This window comes from Puma concolor, chromosome B2 (assembly GCF_028749965.1).
Source record: "Puma concolor isolate L17-30 chromosome B2, mPumCon1.1.hap2, whole genome shotgun sequence".
Taxonomy (NCBI): Eukaryota; Metazoa; Chordata; class Mammalia; order Carnivora; family Felidae; genus Puma; species Puma concolor.
Window position 1 is genome coordinate 56821317 of NC_141671.1, and position 19191 is coordinate 56840507.

Below are 19191 nucleotides of genomic sequence, written 5' to 3' on the forward strand. Positions count from 1 at the left end.
AACACATAACTTTATGTGCTAGTTAAAGCCTACTCAAAATGCAGGCTTTTGAAACTCAAAATCAGCTTTCTCACAAATCATGTTTTTTTGTGCTTTACAAACTCTTACTTTTTAATTCAGCAGCCAAGAATGTTCTCTTCTGTTGATCAGCACTGATGTTTCTGCTCTGACAGCCCTGCCCTGAGTTAATGCATTCAAAGATATAGCCTGAATGGTGAGAAAGCCACAGGGTGATGAAACAACAACAGCAATAATAAAAGAATTCCAGTGGACACAAAAACATATTGATGAATATATCAAACTAATAACAGACAGTGACTGGTTTCTCTTTCATTGCTTTACAAGATCAAGCCTATTGTTTGAAAAGGATCAAAGGAGAATACTATACAGGATATCTGGATTAGAGATTCTTTCTCCCCTTGGTTTATAAAAACAGTAACATTTTTAAAGAGTCAAATCAGGTATGGAATGTTACTGAGAAAGGAAATTTCAGAATTGTATTCTCTGTAACTTTTGATCTTTCATTCTGCGGCTTAACAAAGGGACTTGATTAGTTGAAGCACCTGCAGTTTTAAATAGTTATCTTAACAGTTTGAATTTTTAGAAAAGTTCTCCCAGATGAAGAGGCAGTTAGTAATTATAAAACTGACTAAAAAGTGTGGTTTGCCGTGGTTCTTTGGGATACTTCCCTTAGCTCTGATTATTTACTTCAAACCAAAAGTGGCTTCCTTTTATTTTTCGCATAAAATCTGAACAATTTAACATAGCACTCAAGGACAGCCATCTGATTTGACCTTACCTCTGTGCCTTCATGAATCTGGATCTCAGGGTCCATTGCTTTCCTTTCAAACACTTCTGAACTTTTTGGACTCCATGAAGTTACACAGCCTATTCCCTTCACCAGGTGGTGCTTTGATCCTCATCAATGGACAGGCTACCCCTCTCATCTCAGGGTCCCTTAGTTTCTGTCCTACCTTTAGTCATAAAGATATCTCCAGGCTCTCTCATACTGCTCCTATGGCACTTGTTTAAGGCTACATGGTATTATAGATATTTGTGTAGTAAAAAGAAGACCAGGCCCAGAAGGAGAAATTTGGGGTTTTACCCCTATTTTAAATGCTGTGGCAAGGCCATTTCAATTCTCTGAGCCTCAAGTCAGTCTGTGGATTTCATAACTGCCCTTACATTGTTTTCAGTCTGAGGTTTATTGGCTAAAGTTTTCTACTTGTGCACAGAAATTAAGTCTCAATTTCCTATAACGCTTTGGATTCAGTAAATATTTGCTGAATCAAATAGAATGGCAGGTGAGAAACAAGAAGTTTATTGACAAGTCCAGTGAAATAACTGGGGAAAATAAGAGCAAGTTTAGTTTTTGTATTTGACTAAATAAATGTTCATGTTAATAAATATTATCTCATTGACAAAAGGTAGGCGAGAGGCTGGTTATGGGGTTCCCTTTCCCACTCCCTCCGTCTCAGCCAACAATTGTGATTTCCTTCTCTTAAATGCAGATTAAAGGTTTGAATACTCTTCCTTCATACAATTAGGGAAAGGCAATATACAGTAATTCGTAGCAAAGAAAAAGGCTGAAGATTAACAACTAATTCACGTTTCATTTGACAAGCTTCTGAATAAGCTCAGAAAGCCTTGCCAGGAAAATACCAAGTTAGATCTCTTTATTTCAAAGAAGATAAAAATAACTCCATTCCTTCACAACAGTCTCAACCTTTTCAGTATTTCAACAAGTGGCATTTTGTGTCCTAGCTCACTGCCATAGCTCCGTGTTGGTAAAGATTATCTCCCTATTTCGGAGAGGATAAAAAATAAGCTTACCTCTATCCTTCTTAGGCCATCACATCTGCTATTCAATTATGTGCTCTTTGCTTGTGGATACCTGAAATAGTGAGAAAGAATAAAAAAGGAAAATTAAATATAACTCAACAGCATTTTGTGCAAGGCAAACATTTACAATTTTAATCAATGACAGACACACACTTCATAAAACTATTAGCATGCAACTCCAGCTGCAAAAACTGAACAGCAATATGCCTAAGCTGGTTAGCAGCAAAAAAGTAAACCAATCACATCGACAAAAGCCACCATAAACAAAAAAACTGTATTTAAAAGATGAACAGTTTTGGCATTCGTCCCTACCATCAAGTCTTTTGCTTTCTTTTTCCATCAAAATTTAGATTACGTTTGATGTTAGCAAGAGTTGCATTACTATTATTGTTAATTTTAGTTCTGTTTATTACCTTGAGGGTTATATATTGTAAAATAATTTTGGTGCCTCTAGTTAATGTTAATTAGTTGTTTTAATAGCCTATAGACCTATTTGTTAAGTTTTTGTAGGTTTACTTTTTTAACTATCAGGAACTTAATAACTGAGAATATTTAACATTACTGTTGCATAGGCAAAATTACAGAGTTACTATTAGTGTTACCTGTTTAACGTTTAGTCATCCTTTGAGTCCTGCGACATATTTCCTTAATAATCATCAGCCATCAAGTCTGATAGTCTCAAAAGAAATATCAGCCCTCTAAACTGCCTTCAAGGGCGGTGATATTTAGCACTGAAAATTACAAATAAAGTTTTTGAGGTTGAATAGCAACAACTGGCCAGTGACACTGATGATTTGTTTGTCAAAACAAATTGTTATAAACTACGCAAATGAAGTCCACGCACTCCTTTGAGTGAAAACAATAAAGTGAATCTACGCAATGCTTACATGTTGGATGGGATATTTAATGTGCGGGGAAACTCAAAGGTTGAAGAACTAGGCATTTAGACAGTGGTAAGTGGTACTCTTACCTCTTTATACTCCATTACTCTTTCTCACGAGAGACATGCTAATGCAAACAAGTCAATCAGAATTTGTGTTTAGCAAGATAAAGCTTAGAGGATAGTTTAAAATCCATTTATTATTCTAAATCCATTTTTTTCCATTAACATGTTATACATTAGTGTTTACTAACCATGATTCATGTAACAGTTTAGTTTGTTAACTTTTAAATTATTTAACAACCATAAGTTATTAATACAGTTTTTAAGTATTACACAAATATCTTAAAACAGGCTTGGGTTCATTTTTGTAATTTTTAAATAGAAAACATTTTAGGCATCTCTTGAAGAAGAAATAAAGCAGGCATTTAAAGCTAGAAAACAAGTAATTCCAAATTTAGTTTTTACAAAAGTTTTCAGCTTTATTGACAAATTATGGCAAACATATTTGACAAATTGTGGTTTCCTATTTAGAGTAGCTTACACATGGAACTTTATGTGTGTGTTTTTTTTTTTTCTTTTTTAACAAATACAGGTTAAAACACTGAACAAATTCAGTTAGCTACATACATACAGTAGCTGCTTGTTTTCAACTCCATTAAAACAGCATTTAAAATTAAATTTACAAACTTAATATCGAACATCTTCATCTAACTAACAGATATTAAAAGACAGGTTAAAACATCTTATCTACAACTTTATTATCAGCTAGTTCAAAAATCATATTACAGTCTTTTAGCAACCCTAAACAAAGTTTTTGCTAGTTGATTGAGACTCAAAATCTGTTAACAGATTCATGCTCTTTCTTAAGAAAAAAAAAAAAAGGAAAAGAAAAAAAAGAAAAAAAAAAGATTACACACAACAATGAAAAACAACCAGGAGAATATCATCCTACTGAATGGTTTATAGACAGTGCTTGCCAATGTCTTTTTTAGTCCGTTTTGTAAAATAATACTAGTGTCAATGTCACGCCAACAGTATAGGGGGAAATACAAGAAATATATGGGAGAAATCATGAGCAGTTATCCCTAGAATAGGAAGAAAAAAAAAAAAAAAGGACTATTACTTGTCTTGTTGCTGTTTATGTGGAGACCACAGGCTATGAATTGTCTTTGAGGTGAGGTCACGGGTGAGAAGGACCTTCAATATCTACCATAGGGGTGCTCCCTGTATCCCCCTCTGGCTGACCTTGGCGGTGGTGCCTTCAGGCTGGAGCGGGTTGTGGCCCATTCTTCTGGTGCTATGAACAAGAGAAAGACAATAACATTCACGTGATTTCACAGTTACCAAAAACAGTCATTTAAGACACAAGAGTTGACCCAGAAAAAGTGAAAAAAAGATCTCAACACTGAAGGCTAAAGTCTTACTATGTTTTCCACATGGTGAGATCATCAAAAAAAGTGTATACTTTGAAATGCAGCCATGTGTAATTAAACTTGCAGGGCGTTCTTCGAAGAAGAGCAAGTTAAAGTCCTTGGATAATTCCACATTTATTAAGTGCAAAATTTTGTGCCACAAAAGAGAAGAGTATCTGTGTAAACCACTCCATATTTTATTCTTTATGCAGGCATCTAAAAGAAAGTGGATATAGGAATCTAGGGGTGCTTAGCCTTTGATTAACTTGAGAAACAACCTGTGAATCTTAAGACACTACAAAACCAAACCAAAAATGACTAATGCCTGTTCTCTGTCTCCCAAACTTAATGATTAGAAAACTACAGGGTGAGACCTGGGGCTTGCTGTTTTCCATTGATCCCCTAGAAGATTCTTAAGTGGTACAGGATGAGATCCTTTTGCTAAACTATCTTAGACAAAGTTAGTGACAGTGGAACAGAGTAAATTTAAGCAGTAAAATCAATAAAGAATATGCTCATGTCAGTTTTTACAAGTACTTTGAAAATAAAGAGGTATTACTACACTAAGAAAACTCCTCATTTACCTGTTAATCAGATTTTCCAGTAACTTTGTGTTCTGGAACCTAGCCAAACAACAACAACAACAACAACAACAACAAGAAATAAGATGGCAAGCTTTTGAGTATTGGGGAAAATAGCCTTTGTAAAGTCCATGTTCCCAGAAGAGGAATGTAGGCCTCCCTCAAAGGGCTGGGGACTTAATACTGGGCTCATGATTACTTCTATGTAACTCCTGAAGCTAGGTTATGTGGGTCTTTCAATCCTCATTCAGTTTTCAGTTGAGAGCTGACTTCATGCAAGGAGCTCTGGTGAAAGGAAGTAGGGACATAGAAGGGATTAGTAGAAAGACACACACTGACATTGACAGCTAATATATAGGATAATGATGGTAATGGACATATCAACTGGAAAGAAACTGCAGATTGAGGCCAACTGATGTAGGGCATGTCCCTACATAGTTCAAGTGACCCTAAGAATATTTTTGTACACAGTTCAGGGAGATTAAGGAAAAGCAGTAAGAAAAATTTAAATTGTACTCACTATACTGTATATAAAACAAAGGAGAGTGATATACAATGTAGAACAAGGATTAAAAGCCTATCAACATAGGAAAAAAATAGCATTTAAATGTTTTTTTGGGGGGATATTCTTCATCAGAACTTCTTTATTAAAAATGATACCTAATGAAAAATTTATCTTTTCCATTGTTTAAGGTATATGCTTAAGTTTATCTCAGTATTTGATAAGATATAAAATAGAAATGAGAAACTAAATACAAATGAGAAATATTACATTTTCTCAGAATACAGATCTACTTAGATCATGGGTTGGCCAACTATGGCCACATGTGGCTAGCTGCTTGTTTTTGTTTTTTTTAATAGTTTTATGGAATGCAGTCATGCTTATTTATTTGCATACTGTCTATGGCTGTTTTCACTCTACAAAGGCAGAACGGAGTAATTGTGAGGGAGACGGTACTGTCTGCAAACCCTAAAATGGATGTGAAGGAGTCTGGGTTTTTACAGAAAAGATTTTCAGATCCCTGCTCTAGATTATGTTGTTTCTTTTGGTTGGATACTGTGGATGTTGGTCTTTCTGATGTGATCTCTTGAGGACAGGATTTCCTAAAGCTGCCCTAATTTCTCAGTAAGACACTGTGAAAAATAATTGTATGTATTTATTTTTGGATTAAATAAAACTTTTTGATGTACTAGAAGGGAAAACCAATTCTACTTCCAGAACTAGCAAGTGCCTTCTTGGTCTTATGTAATATGAGTTTTATACTTTGACTATGAATATCAAGAATATGTCAATGTCCTTGTCTTCTAGTGGTAAAATCTAAGCAGTTCTTTTTTAATTTTTTAAGTTTACTTATTTACTTAGAGAGAGAGAGCACAAGTAGGGTAGGGGCAGAGAGAGAGAGGGAGGGAGAATTTCAAGCAGGCTCCACACAGTCAGTGAAGAGCCCAATGTGGAGCTTGAACCCAATAAACCGTGAGATTATGACCTGAGCTGAGATCAAGAGTCAGATGCTTAACTGACTGAGCCACCCAGGTGCCCCCAACTCTAATCAGTTTTATTAATGCATTTAATAAAAGGAATATAATACGTTTTGCTTCATTCTGTGCTAGAGTGTTAGAGATCCCTGGGTTGTAGTCTATGGGATTCAGAAACTGAGATAATATAAGTTTCAAGTTTTCCCAGTCCTGGATCCTTTGCCAGATGCTTAATGTTCTTGGTAGTTTCTGCAAAATAGTGAAACAACATAAACAGAGTGATAGCAATACCTGCCATAGCTACCTTAGATTTGTTAGAACTTTTAAACTGACATAATCTTGAGAACCGGCCCCAGGGCATATTAAGTATTTAATAAGAACTCATTGATTTAGGTGTACTTGATTTTATCTAAAGCTCTAGGGAAGCTAATGTGTGGGCTAAAACCTTTCATTTCCTAACTTTTGGCTAACGTTAAAATGGGGAGTGTCGCTATTCACTGTTGTATCCTCAGTGCCTGGAAAAAGTGCCGTGCCTAGTAGGGGTTGAACACAATGAAAGATGGCATGAAAGACAGGATGAATGAATGAATAAACAGAGGATGTATGAGGCAGAAAAAGCTCCTAATGACAACCTTACAAACATAATATTTGAGCTGAAGACATTTGATATTAATATGAAAAGCTTTAGAACTAGAAATATTAAATATTTTGGAGTTAAAGTCAGACTTCTTACTCAAGAGGGTCAGGTAGCTAAATAGCAAAAGTATTTTGTGACTGGATTCCATAAAAAATGATAGTAGAATCCCATTACAAAAAAGTATAAAAGCATGTGTCATTGTACAAAAATATGCTCTTTTAATTCTCTGTATGTAAGTTCGTACTGTTCTTTCTTCCTTGCTGAAGTCTTGGAAGGGGAAATACTGTTAGTCTAGGACAAATGTGACCAGAAAGGCAGCCAAAATGACTTCCTACATAAATCAAAGTTTTAGATTTTCTGAGATTCCTTCCCATTAACAGAGGAATCAGGATATATTTCACTTAATTCATGTTATAATAGTGAATTGAGATCAGGAGAGGTATTATTTCTATTTGTGCCAAATTTCCTTGGTCTACATTTTTTTATAATATCAGAATGTTTATAGATGGCCAAATGTTTACAATCACCTGATAATACAAGCCAGCCTCTTTTAGTGAAGTTATGTTCTTTGAATCTGGACTGGAGAGCACCGACTCAACTTTATCATCATGTAGTGTGTCATTGAGCCTTACAGAGTCAGCCAGTCCCCTCGTTGCCTACCATTGGATTTCTTCACTGCAAGTATCAGAGATAGAAGTGATGCTTAGACATCTAAAGAGATTCTTATGTGAGGCCACCATAGAACCTTGCACATGGAAAAGACCCAAGCATAGGAAGAGACAAATCATTGTAAGGTTTTTATGATGGGAATTCTCTAAAATTTGAAGTATAAAGAAAGGCCCAAGAATAGACTTAGAAATTGCTTGTCTTTCTTTGGGTTCTACTATTCTGCAGACAAGATGGACTTAAAATATTTAGAGATTCATACAAATTTTGGAGTCCTTGCCAGTGGTTTCTATTCCCATGATATGATCTAGGATGCCATTTTAAATATAACACAGACAATGAAACTTAGAGGTAATCTTTCTTTGTCCTTTTGGAAAATAATAAAGGATGTAAGATGCTCTCAGTATCAGGATCATTGTCATATGAGAAGCACTAGCTAGACTATGGATGTGAATGAGCAATTAGATAACAAATAATTCCTCAGAGGATGTGCAAAATAGCTGCCTAACAAGTTGAAATTACTGGAATGGTTTACTGAATTGGGGATGTGGAAATAGGAAATGAAGATATGAGAAATAGGCTTCAGTGACTTGATCAAATTCCCACCATTTCTAGGCTTACCAATTCAGATTTTAATGTACCATACAGTATATGAAATAAAGAGGGAAGGAGACAAAGCATTCATGAAATAATTTTTTTTTCTTTACTAAAGATCTCCTATATGCTAGTCATTATACTGAGCCCTGAGTATGAGGATACTTTAAGGAGTCTTTAGGAGATCACAGGACAAAACTAGTATGCAAGTTCATAGATTATAGTACATTTATAGTTGAAGAGAATGCTGGGGAAGGCCTAGAGGAGAGAGAGCTCCTAATTTCCATTATTCAGTTGAACTTGGATTGAGCTCTAACATCTAATCATCTCAAAGAAGTAATTTTCTGAGCAAATATACAGAGTAACTAAAAATTGAGGTACTGTTTAACCTATTTAAGAGAACTCACCTTCTTTGAAGACTTTCTTATGTTAATTATTTTGTATCACCTGGCCTTGTTTCTTAAACTGGATTCTGAGATCTAGGAGGGGAGAGCCCTTCTGTTGTGGTAGATACATAGGAAGAACACCGTAAGTATCTGTAAGCTACATTTAAACAGATGATGTTACTAACCAAAAAGGAATTTTAAAATCAATTCTGTAAAATAAGTAAAACAGAATTCTTACAGACACATTGTTAGCAATTAGGGGATAGTGTTGCATATATTTGAAATATATTAATATATCTTTTAAAAATTACTTCACCTCTGTTCTTTTAATTTAGACTGATTTTTTCCCCCAGTTGAGTCAAGTCTTACAGAATTCCATAGAATGCATCTCCATTACATGCTAATAAGCATCATTGAGGAATATTATACTTTGATAAAGGGGTGTAAATTACCCAGGTAACTCTTCTTGTGCTTTCCATGTTATTCTAGTGACTTCAAAAGCTTCTGCATCTCAAATATTCTGCTTTCAGCAGAATCAGATTTATTAAGTAGTGTGCATTTCTTTTTTTATTTTTATTTATTGTTATTTTTAAAAAAATTTTTTTTAACGTTTTATTTATTTTTGAGACAGAGAGAGACAGAGCATGAACGGGGGAGGGGCAGAGAGAGGGGGAGACACAGAATGGAAGCAGGCTCCAGGCTCTGAGCCATCAGCCCAGAGCCCGACGCGGGGCTCAAACTCACGGACCACGACATCGTGACCTGAGCTGAAATCGGACGCTCAACCGACTGAGCCACCCAGGCGTCCCAGTGGTGTGCATTTCTAAATGTGCTCTCATTCCTGCCCTGGGACCACCTAGTTTGGGGAGCATTGAGAGCAGGAAAGAAAATCTGGATGATATTTAAAGCTACAAAGCTGTGTTCTCTGTTCCAGAGATGCTATCAATATTGAGTTGAGGTTCTTGGTGGGGAAATTGAAGCATTGGAACAAGGCACCAATTTAGGAAAAGTCAGCATCATTTAAGTACCTGGAAAGCAAACTTTTAATGTTTATTTTTACAGAAGTAGGTTTAAAATGCCACCCTCAGAGTACATTAACTTTAGGAATCATTTAGAAAGGATATAGAATATCATGGAGATTATTGAGAGCACCGATTTTATGCTCACAGTTTGCTAGACCCTACATAGCTAGTTGTTTATAGTTCTGATATCTTAAAAAGAACCTAAATTTTTTTTAACTCACCACATTAACATACCATACCATACCATACCATACCATACCATACCATACCATACCATAGATAAGGGGTGTCTGGGTGGCTCAGTCGGGTTAAGCATCTATCTGACTCTTGATTTCAGCTCAGATCACGATCCCAGGGTTGTGGGATCAAGCTCCATGTTGGACTCTGTGCTGACTGGGGAGCCTGTTTCAGATTCTCTCTTACTCTTGTTGTCGCTCTCACTCTCTCTTGCTCTCTCTCAAAATAAAACCAATAACACAACACCAACAACACCCCCAAAAATCAAAATTAAAATAACTCACCACAACAAAAAGGGAGAGCTCATGCTATTTATTTTTAGTATACTAGAAACCAGTATGTAAAAACCAAAAGGAAAGTGGGAAATCTAATTTCTATTATTATAAACCACTGGCGTCTTGTTTGCCAGTCATATAAGAACATTACAAGGTTGGTGAAAATTCACCTGGCTCTAAGCCACTCCATTTGTTGGTCTCAGTTAAATTACTCATATTTCTCTAAGGCATATCTTTCTACTTAAAAGCACCTTTCGAATATATTCTTACATGTTTTGTTATTGCTATTTATTCCCAAAGAGAATATGCTAGATTAGATGTTTTGTTCTTGTAACTCACTATAACAATGTGCATTTTCTTTAATTTTTAAATACCTATCCTTTTAAAAAAATTGAGATATTCCCTGTCATCACATCTTCCAAGGGCCAAATACAGTGTGGGGCATTTTATGTGTATTATTAGCAAATCCTCACAACTTCCTGTAAGGTATGTGCCAACGTTGTCTTCCTTTTAAAGATGAGAAAATTATAGCTCAGAAAGTTTGTCTGGAAGACCCAGAATTTTTATCTATAATCATCTTACCATTTTCTACCACTGCCTTCATCTGAAAGAAGCTCCTGGCTTCCACTCCCTTTCTCCTTTTCTTGCCTAGGAAATAGGACTTCATTTATTCTAATCCCCTTGATTTACTTTATAACTAGTGGTTCCTACAACAAGTTATTAGCTAAATGAGAGCATAGCTTTAATTTTGTTAACAAGAGTGTGGGCTGCTTGAACTGAATTTGTTAAGGTGCAAATCTAGGTGTTCATTCCTCTAACATAGAAAGCATGTCTGCTCTGCCCTGAGCATTTTAAAATATTAATGAAACGTTGGCACCTAATGGTTCAACAATTTTATCTACATAGTTTGTATTGCCACCATGTGTAATGGCAGAGTTATTGTTACAAAATACACAGGGTAAAATATTATAGTGCAGAAGGGGAAATATGGGTGACCAGCATCTGTTTTCACAGATGAACATACTGAATTATGTTCTAAGAAGAGTTAACTTTGAGTTCACCATCAGTTATGCTCTCAGGAAATTCAGTCAGCTTCTGAGAAGCATTTACAGCTTTTATCACTATTTCAAATTTTTAATTAGATATTCCCTGTTAGAAAAAAGTAACACTTGGAATATTCCATCTAGAGAGTATCAGAGGGCTGGGCCTTTCTAAGCACTCTCTTCTCAACTCCAGAGTTTTGTGATGCAAATGGCAGGCACTTGGTAATTATTTATTGAATAAATTAATGCTACTTAAATATTTTACACCTTCATTTGTATCCATAAAAGAAGCCATAGCCTTCCCTCAGATCTCTTCACTTCGAATGGGAGTCTCAGGGCTCTCTAGCTAGGTCTGCATTTGAATTCTGGTTCTGCCTCTACTTGAAAGACTTTTTTGGCAGGTGGTAAGTTTCTTAATCTGCATACGGATGATACATTTTAATTGTCACAGACCATTCTGAGCTTCTGACATGTATATCTAACTGCCTGAGGGGCATCTCCTCAGGTGTTTCAAAGTCAATGTTTCCCAAAACTAAACTCCTCTTTTTCTCCAAATACTTAATGCTCTTCCCAAGTTTTGTATTGCAGAGACTGATGCTACCCCCTACAACTTGTCTAGTTACTCATCAAAACCCTTGGCATCCTCTCACCTTTGCTCAGTCAATCTAATCAATCATCAAGCGTTGTCTTTTCTTCCTTAATGTGGATTATTATATTTTCTTCCTTAATATGCATTTAACTCATCCATCTCTTTCCATCCCTACCAACCCTATTCCATGCCAAGCCATTCTCATCTTTGCCCAGAGTGCTAATCTACCTAGTTAACCTACTTACATCATTTGGGTCTTTCCATGATTTTAAATGTGTGTGTGTGTGTGTATATATATATATATGTGTGTGTCTACACACACAATATGATGTGATATGTTGTAATATGTTATACATAGGTATATCTTTGTGTGTGTAGACACACACACACACACACACACACACACACACACACACACACATTCCCCTAATGTGTGTATGTGTACATTCCTACTCTTCTTCACCTTCTAGCCAGAGGGACTTTTCTTAGTACAAATGATGAGGCCTGCCTGGTCAATTGCTCTTGTAGCATACTCAAGGTCAAGTCCAAATTCCTTAGCAAGGAATTCCATGCACAGTCTAGCATGATCTGACCCTTGATTTTAGAGCATTGGAGTTGATGACTTTGATGATCAACTAAAGTACAGGTATTCTACAATATTCATTGAAAAAAATGTCTTGGGTCTTGAAATACAATGAGTGTTGTTGGTATAGTTAAGATTTTAAACTCTTTTTCTCAAAAGGAAGGTCATCTTGTTGTTGCATGGAAATGGACCAATTAGGGGAAGAAACCAGTAGAACGAACCAATCAAAGGTTTCAAGTATAAGACACAAACTTTAGATACCTGTTGTATTTCAGCAAATTAATGATTTCATTTTGCTTAATATGTTGAGAAAAAACTTATATTTCCCTTAGCAACTAGTAAATATTTATAGATTAGTTTTTTTATTGCTTATTTTGATTCATCCTAAGAATGATAATGATGATTTCTGGTAGTGATCCCACAACCAGAGATGGGCTGGGTGTTTTGGGGCTTCTTAAAAGCTTCTCTTAGCTACTGGGGAACTTCTCCTAAATATCAATAGTTCCTCGAAAACAGTGCAATTCATTTTAGTCTTTGAAGAAGCTCTTAGGTGAAGTCCCTAAGTGGTTTTTGAAAGCAGGTGTTTTCCATTGCCCACGTGGACAATGAAACAGATAAGTAAACTGACTCCAAAATCCATTTGTTGATATAAAAACAAATATGGATTTTTAAAATGTAGTACAGGGGTGCCTGGGTGGCGCAGTCGGTTAAGCGTCCGACTTCAGCCAGGTCACGATCTCGCGGTCCGGGAGTTCGAGCCCCGCGTCAGGCTCTGGGCTGATGGCTCGGAGCCTGGAGCCTGTTTCTGATTCTGTGTCTCCCTCTCTCTCTGCCCCTCCCCCGTTCATGCTCTGTCTCTCTCTGTCCCAAAAATAAATAAAAACGTTAAAAAAAAAAATAAAATGTAGTACATACTGAAAATATGCATAGGGGCACCTGGGTGGCTCAGTCAGTTAAGCGTCTGACTTCAGCTCAGGTCATGATCTCATGGTTCTTGAGTTTAAGCCTCACCCTGGGCCCTGTGCCGACAGCTCAGAGCCTAGAGCCTGTTTCACATTCTTTCTCTCTCTCTGCCCCTCCCTTGCTCACATTCTCTCTTTCTCAAAAATAAACACTAAAAATGAAAAATAGAAGAGAAAAAATATGCAAAATATTCCAAAATGGAAGGTACAGAAAAAAAAAATGGTGGCTGATAATTGGACACAACGTAGAATCTTTTGTGACTTGAGTTTAAAAAATACTTTTACTGTTGTGAAATAAAATCCTGAATCAATCAAAAGTCTGCAGAATTCAGCCACAGACTTTTTTTGTACATAAGAACTTTATGAAAAATAATGGAAGGATAAGAATGATGATACAAAATACTATTTTATGATTCTCTTCTCTAAGAATTCCAATAATGCCCTCAACTCAGTGAAGAAGGTACGCTAGGTAGCATAGCTTCATAGACAAAGAAACTGAATTTGTAACAGTTTTGATTGCCTTACTCCCCTCACATCTGTCATTTCTATACTTGAGAACAGAAATGAGCCCAGAATATATTCTTAGACCAACACCAAGTTATGGGAGTTACAGAATACCAGGTTTTAAGCTCAGCAAAATGTTGACAGTGTCCAGCTCTGACTCTGCTTTCCTCTCAGCATGCCTCTGCCTGCTTTCCCAGGTGGGTGCTCACGTTGTTACCACCACCCCCTCCCTCCGGAAACAAACATTTTGGCTGCCCTTTGTCCCTGGTTACTGTGAAGTTAAGTCTAAACTCTGGAATGTCCTGGAGTGATGGGAAGGTCTTTGTTATCAGTGGTGGCTCCTCAGACCACACAGGATAGTTCATGCTAATGAGATGACTCAGGATGTGGGCTGGTCCCACTTGAAAGACCAACCAGGAGGTTACAGGATTTGGGCATTAACCAAGTGATATCAGCCCAATCTGGAGAGAAAAGGAGGCAGGAGTTGGAGATGATTCAGGCATTCATGCTGCATCATGGAGCTATAATGAAAACTCTGGGCACTGAGGTTTTCAAGAGCTTGGCAATACCTTGTGTGTTGTTACACATCAGTATGCCGGGAGGGATAGTGCCATCCTGAAGACTTTCAAAGCTTCATATTTGGGATTCACCCAGGCTCTGCTCTATGTATCTCTCTCTTTGCCTCCTTCTGCTTTCTTTCCTTTTGCTCCAATAAAATTAATTGTAAGTTAGAGCCCTTTCCTTACAGAAGCCCTTTACTTCTGGGAGTCATTCTGGAAAATTATCAAACCCAAGGGGGTAGTGGGAACTCCAAATCTATAGCCAAATGGTCAGAAGAGAGGGTGGTCTAGAGTCTCCCAAATGTGTGACTGGAGTGTGAAGTAGGGGCAGTTTTGTGGACACTTGTGCCCTTAACTTGTGACATTTGGGCTAACTCTAAGCACTCACCCTAATTTCTTTGTTTGCTCTCCCCAGTCTTCTCAGCAGCCAAATCCTACCTAGCTCTTGGCCCATAACTGGACCTATCCCTGCTGGAATTTCCGAATGCTAATGGCCTCCAGGGGTATCTGTCTATCTTCTGCTGCTATACTCCCCTGATCACAAGGGGATTTCTGGAATCTTCCTGCACAGTTGCCAGGCTCCAGAGAAACTGACCTAAGTGTTCTAGATCCATCCTCCCCCTCCCCTGGCATATTTTGTTACCAGCAGAACTAAAGGTTTGACAAGATCTTCATATGGTTAGGTCATTTACAAAAAGACACTGATATTAGTCATCAATAATCATAATTATATTTTCAACTGGCATACTTTTTTCAGCATATATATCAGTTCCCACTGAATCATTCAATAAATTATGACATATTTGATAAATGTATGTTACACATTTATTTCAGGACAAGGTGTCCTGGTCTTTTTAAAATTCATATCCTCTTTTAATAAACATAAAAATCTCCCCAAACTGTGGAAATTTATTATAAAGACCCCCTAAGGTGGTAGGCCTCTAGTATATTTTTTTTCTTTGCTAGTGTATTTCTAAGAAAATGTTTTCCCAGCTTTATATTTTGTATTCTGTACTTTGTGTTTTAAAAACAGCTCGTTTTGTATATTCTAAATGAAAATCTATGTCATATTGAATATACTTTTTGTACATGATCTGTTCACCCCAAGATTCTGACAATAAATCACTCAACTCCTCCCTCCCCATCAGTTAAAATGATTGCCCCATTAGCTCAGCAGAAAAGAAAGTGATAAAAGAACTTTCCTATGGCTTGGTTTATTGTCTCAACAAGAGAATTGTTGGGTGCTTGTGGGCTATAATTTTTTGTGGACTCTCTATCTGTTGGGTGTATTTTAGACAACGTCAAGTTTAAGATTTAACTGTTCAGCACACCATTGTTCAAAAAAAAGGACAAATTCTATTTTCCATTACTTAAACTTACAGCTTTTTTTTTTTAAAGGTGAACTGAAAATGTCAGGTTCTATAACACAATATTTGCTTTTAAAGTACCCAGTGTTCTAAAGGCAGCCTGTGCATAACTTGTGTGGTGCCTTTAAGGATGCAAGTGCCTGGCACAGTTTTGACCATTCATATTAAGATCATTGGCTACTTTTCATCAAGTTCCCATGTACGTATCTAAAACTTATTCTCAACTTTAGCTTCGGATAGGACCACTGAGACCACTACTCAACTGATGCCCAGTTCTTATGTTCAAAACTGTGATGGAGCTGATCTTGGGTAGTAACTGGACTTTGGTATTTTTTTCAAGGTTCACCAGGTGATTCTAAAATCTGTAATTAATCTCATAGAATCTCATGCATTGTGAGTTCGAGCTCCACATTGGGGTCTAGGCTGAGGGTGTGGAGCCTGCTTGGGATTCTCTCTCTCTCCCTCTCTCTCTGCCCCTGTCCTGTTTACTGTCTCTCTCTTTCAAAATAAATAAGTAAACTAAAAAATACTTTAGAAGCGCCATTTCATTAATCTTTTTGGTTAAAAATAGAGTTTAAAAATCTATATTAAAAGTTAAATAGGGGCGCCTGGGTGGCGCAGTCGGTTAAGCGTCCGACTTCAGCCAGGTCACGATCTCGCGGTCCGTGAGTTCGAGCCCCGCGTCAGGCTCTGGGCTGATGGCTCGGAGCCTGGAGCCTGTTTCTGATTCTGTGTCTCCCTCTCTCTCTGCCCCTCCCCCGTTCATGCTCTGTCTCTCTCTGTCCCAAAAATAAATAAACGTTGAAAAAAAAAAAAAAAGTTAAATAGAATAAATAACAGTGGTATTTTTCTCAGTAGCCTATCATGTAGCAATTTCAATATTAATAAGTCCTAGGAAAAATAAATTGGTTGTATACATTAGTTTTTAAAATGTCTGGTAAATCTTGCCCATATTAAGGAACTCCTCTTCATTTGTAAAATCAATTTCCTCAAATTTATATTTCCACTTACTCTTAAAAATGGACAGTCTTTGTTCTTGAATCACATGGATGGCATGATTGCCAGTTAGCTTCATTTTCTTTTGCTGTTTTCACAGATTAATCAATTCAGGGCTTATTTTCATACTGGGATAATAATCATTCCTGCCTCTGAACACAAAATGGGTTTTGTGTTCTGCAATCGTCTTGAAGTGAGGCACTCAAATACCCTAGAATATAGCACAAAATTCTTTTTGCTTTCATTCATTTCAAGACAGTGTATTAATATTATCCTCCTTGCTTCCACACAGCTGTCATCTTAAATGCCACTAAAGAATGGATGCATAATTAGCTCTTCAGTTCATACATTAAATACATTTAATAAACAGTTCTTTGAGAAGAGAATCTTGCCGTCCATTCTTAGCTGTCAGTCTCAGAGAGAATTTAGAGAATGTTTCCTATGTGAAACATTGTTTAGCCAAGCTAATCTATGCACTATATTTAAAATGCACCCTTACTGAATTATGAACTATTCAGACTTAACCAAAACAATTATAATGACTCTGATAAGTTAGGAAATATTTTTAAAATGAAGAAACTGATTTGGATTCCTGTAAGTCAAATATTTGTGACCCAAAGTAAATTCAAGTTATCAGAAACCTAATATTTAAATATTAATTTAATAATAAAGATTAATGAAATGTTTAATACACATGAAAACATTAAATATTAAATATAATAATATATGTTGTATTTTAGTACTCATGTTGAAAAGATTTAATATTTAAAATTTTATATTTATAGTGTTACCAGAAAAGAGTTTAATCATTAATATTAAATTGTATGCAAATATCTTAAATAATCTAACTGTGATGAAGTCCAAAAGGATGCATGTTTTTCTCTGAAGTCAACATATTTGCCACTTCAACATGAATTATGGGCCTGAAAGACACAAATATAATTTTAATCTGGTGATACACACAATTTATGAAGATTCAGAGTGAAGCGTCACACTGAATGATTGGATTTTTACTTCCAGTGGTTTATTTCAAATCATTTCTAAAGGAATCCTAAATGAGAGATTCCATCTGTGAGTCTTTTGAATGCAGGATCCAATTATCCTGAAGAACATTCCTTCCTCCTTTCCCAAAGCTGTTTACCATACAGGTCTTTCCACCAACCTGAGCAGGAGAGGCAACTGATTCTGAGCCTCCTCACTTACAGTCCAAATCTGCAGTGTTGCCAGGAAAGTGAGAAGCGGGGCTATTTATTTTATAAAAAATACAGACTTCCCATTGAGATTTAATATCTGTACCAATGATACAATCAAACTGTAACAGAGAGAAATTACTAATTCAGAAAGGAATTGAACACATCAGTGGAGATGCAAGGTTTAAGTGTTACTGATTTAAGTCTGTGCACAACTCATTAAAGGTCAGCTATAAATGGATATGAGTTAATATGTAAGGTATGGAAAATTAATGAAAAAACATCAACCAATCTGTATTTGAGATGAATAGGTCCTCAAATAACTGTTCCACATGCATATTTAAATTTTATCATCTGCCCATTTGGATATGATAGGATAAGCAACCTACCAGCAAGAAACTTGTACTTGAAGCTCCCTTTGTGTAATAAGCTAACACTAAAATCTGGATGTATATAATGCATGTTAATTTATTAATTAGACTTTATGATTATGATGCTGAGCGCTTACTATTTCTCAGCTTTTGACTTGGCCCTTTTACTATTGTCTATAGAAGATATGAGCATATGCGAATTCTCAAAATTTAAATCTCGTTACTATATGAGATAGTAATAATATGGATAGACTGCAAGTATTTTCTTTATTTCCTGGTTATACAAAAGCAGGATCATTTTCAACTGATCATAGTAGTGGTTAATTCTGATACTGCATGTGAAAGTATATTAAATTGTGCATTTTGTCAAGGTATAATTGTAATGATTCAGAACTGAAAAAAAACTATTTAATGATAGGAAAATCTTAAAAGAATTTTTATTAAGTATCCTATTTTGTGTTCTCTTTTTAAATGTGTATCATGATGGATTAAAAAACTGGCAAAATATATAACAAAAAGTAAAGAATGAATATAGTAGTGTAATTCAGGATGGTTTGAAAATTTCTGTCTTTTTCAAAACTAACTTTCTATAGTGGAAGTGTATTACTTTTAGAATAAGAAAAAAAAATAACTTGTTAGGTTAATCAGACCTACGTATCTGCTTAGATTTCTGAACACCTGTGGCAAAAAAAAAAAAAACCCACAAAATCTAGAAAAATAAAATCAATTTCACATGTGCATCATTTAAAACAGAATTGCTTTTGTTCAGAGTCTCTGATCCCCCTTCTGTGGCCTAATGTATACCAGAGATAGGTTGTAGTGAGCTGAGAGGGTTATGGGGTTGTGGAATGGACCTTGGACAGCTTGAATCCTGGCTTGTGAGCAGCTCCTCCTTCAGTTCCACTGCACTGCACACATATCATTTTCTATGAGATCTACACCAGGAAAGAAGGTTGCAACATATTAGCTAGATTTCTTTGCTTCAGCCCCTGGGATATCACTTCCAACCTCAATA

The 19191-nt window shown here is 36.2% G+C and overlaps 1 protein-coding gene across 12 annotated transcripts in view; it reads right to left on the reverse strand.

The window, feature by feature from the left end:
- The window catches only part of KHDRBS2 (KH RNA binding domain containing, signal transduction associated 2), a 628062-nt gene that overhangs the window by 24587 nt on the left and 584284 nt on the right, over positions 1 to 19191 (reverse strand). For 2 of the 12 annotated variants that reach the window (XR_015251309.1, XR_015251306.1), the window contains 3 exons: positions 3971 to 4022; positions 1834 to 1894; positions 109 to 207 (listed from right to left, as the gene is read on the reverse strand). Coding sequence is in view for 5 of the 12 variants with exons in the window: in XM_025925490.2 (XP_025781275.1) it covers positions 3925 to 4022 (98 nt within the window). In the remaining 7 variants the exon portion in view is untranslated. Of the gene's footprint in view, positions 1 to 108; positions 1895 to 2902; positions 4023 to 19030; positions 19112 to 19191 lie in introns of those variants that run through there. The other 10 variants (XR_015251308.1, XR_015251305.1, XR_015251307.1 and 7 more) reach the window with 6 other exon arrangements.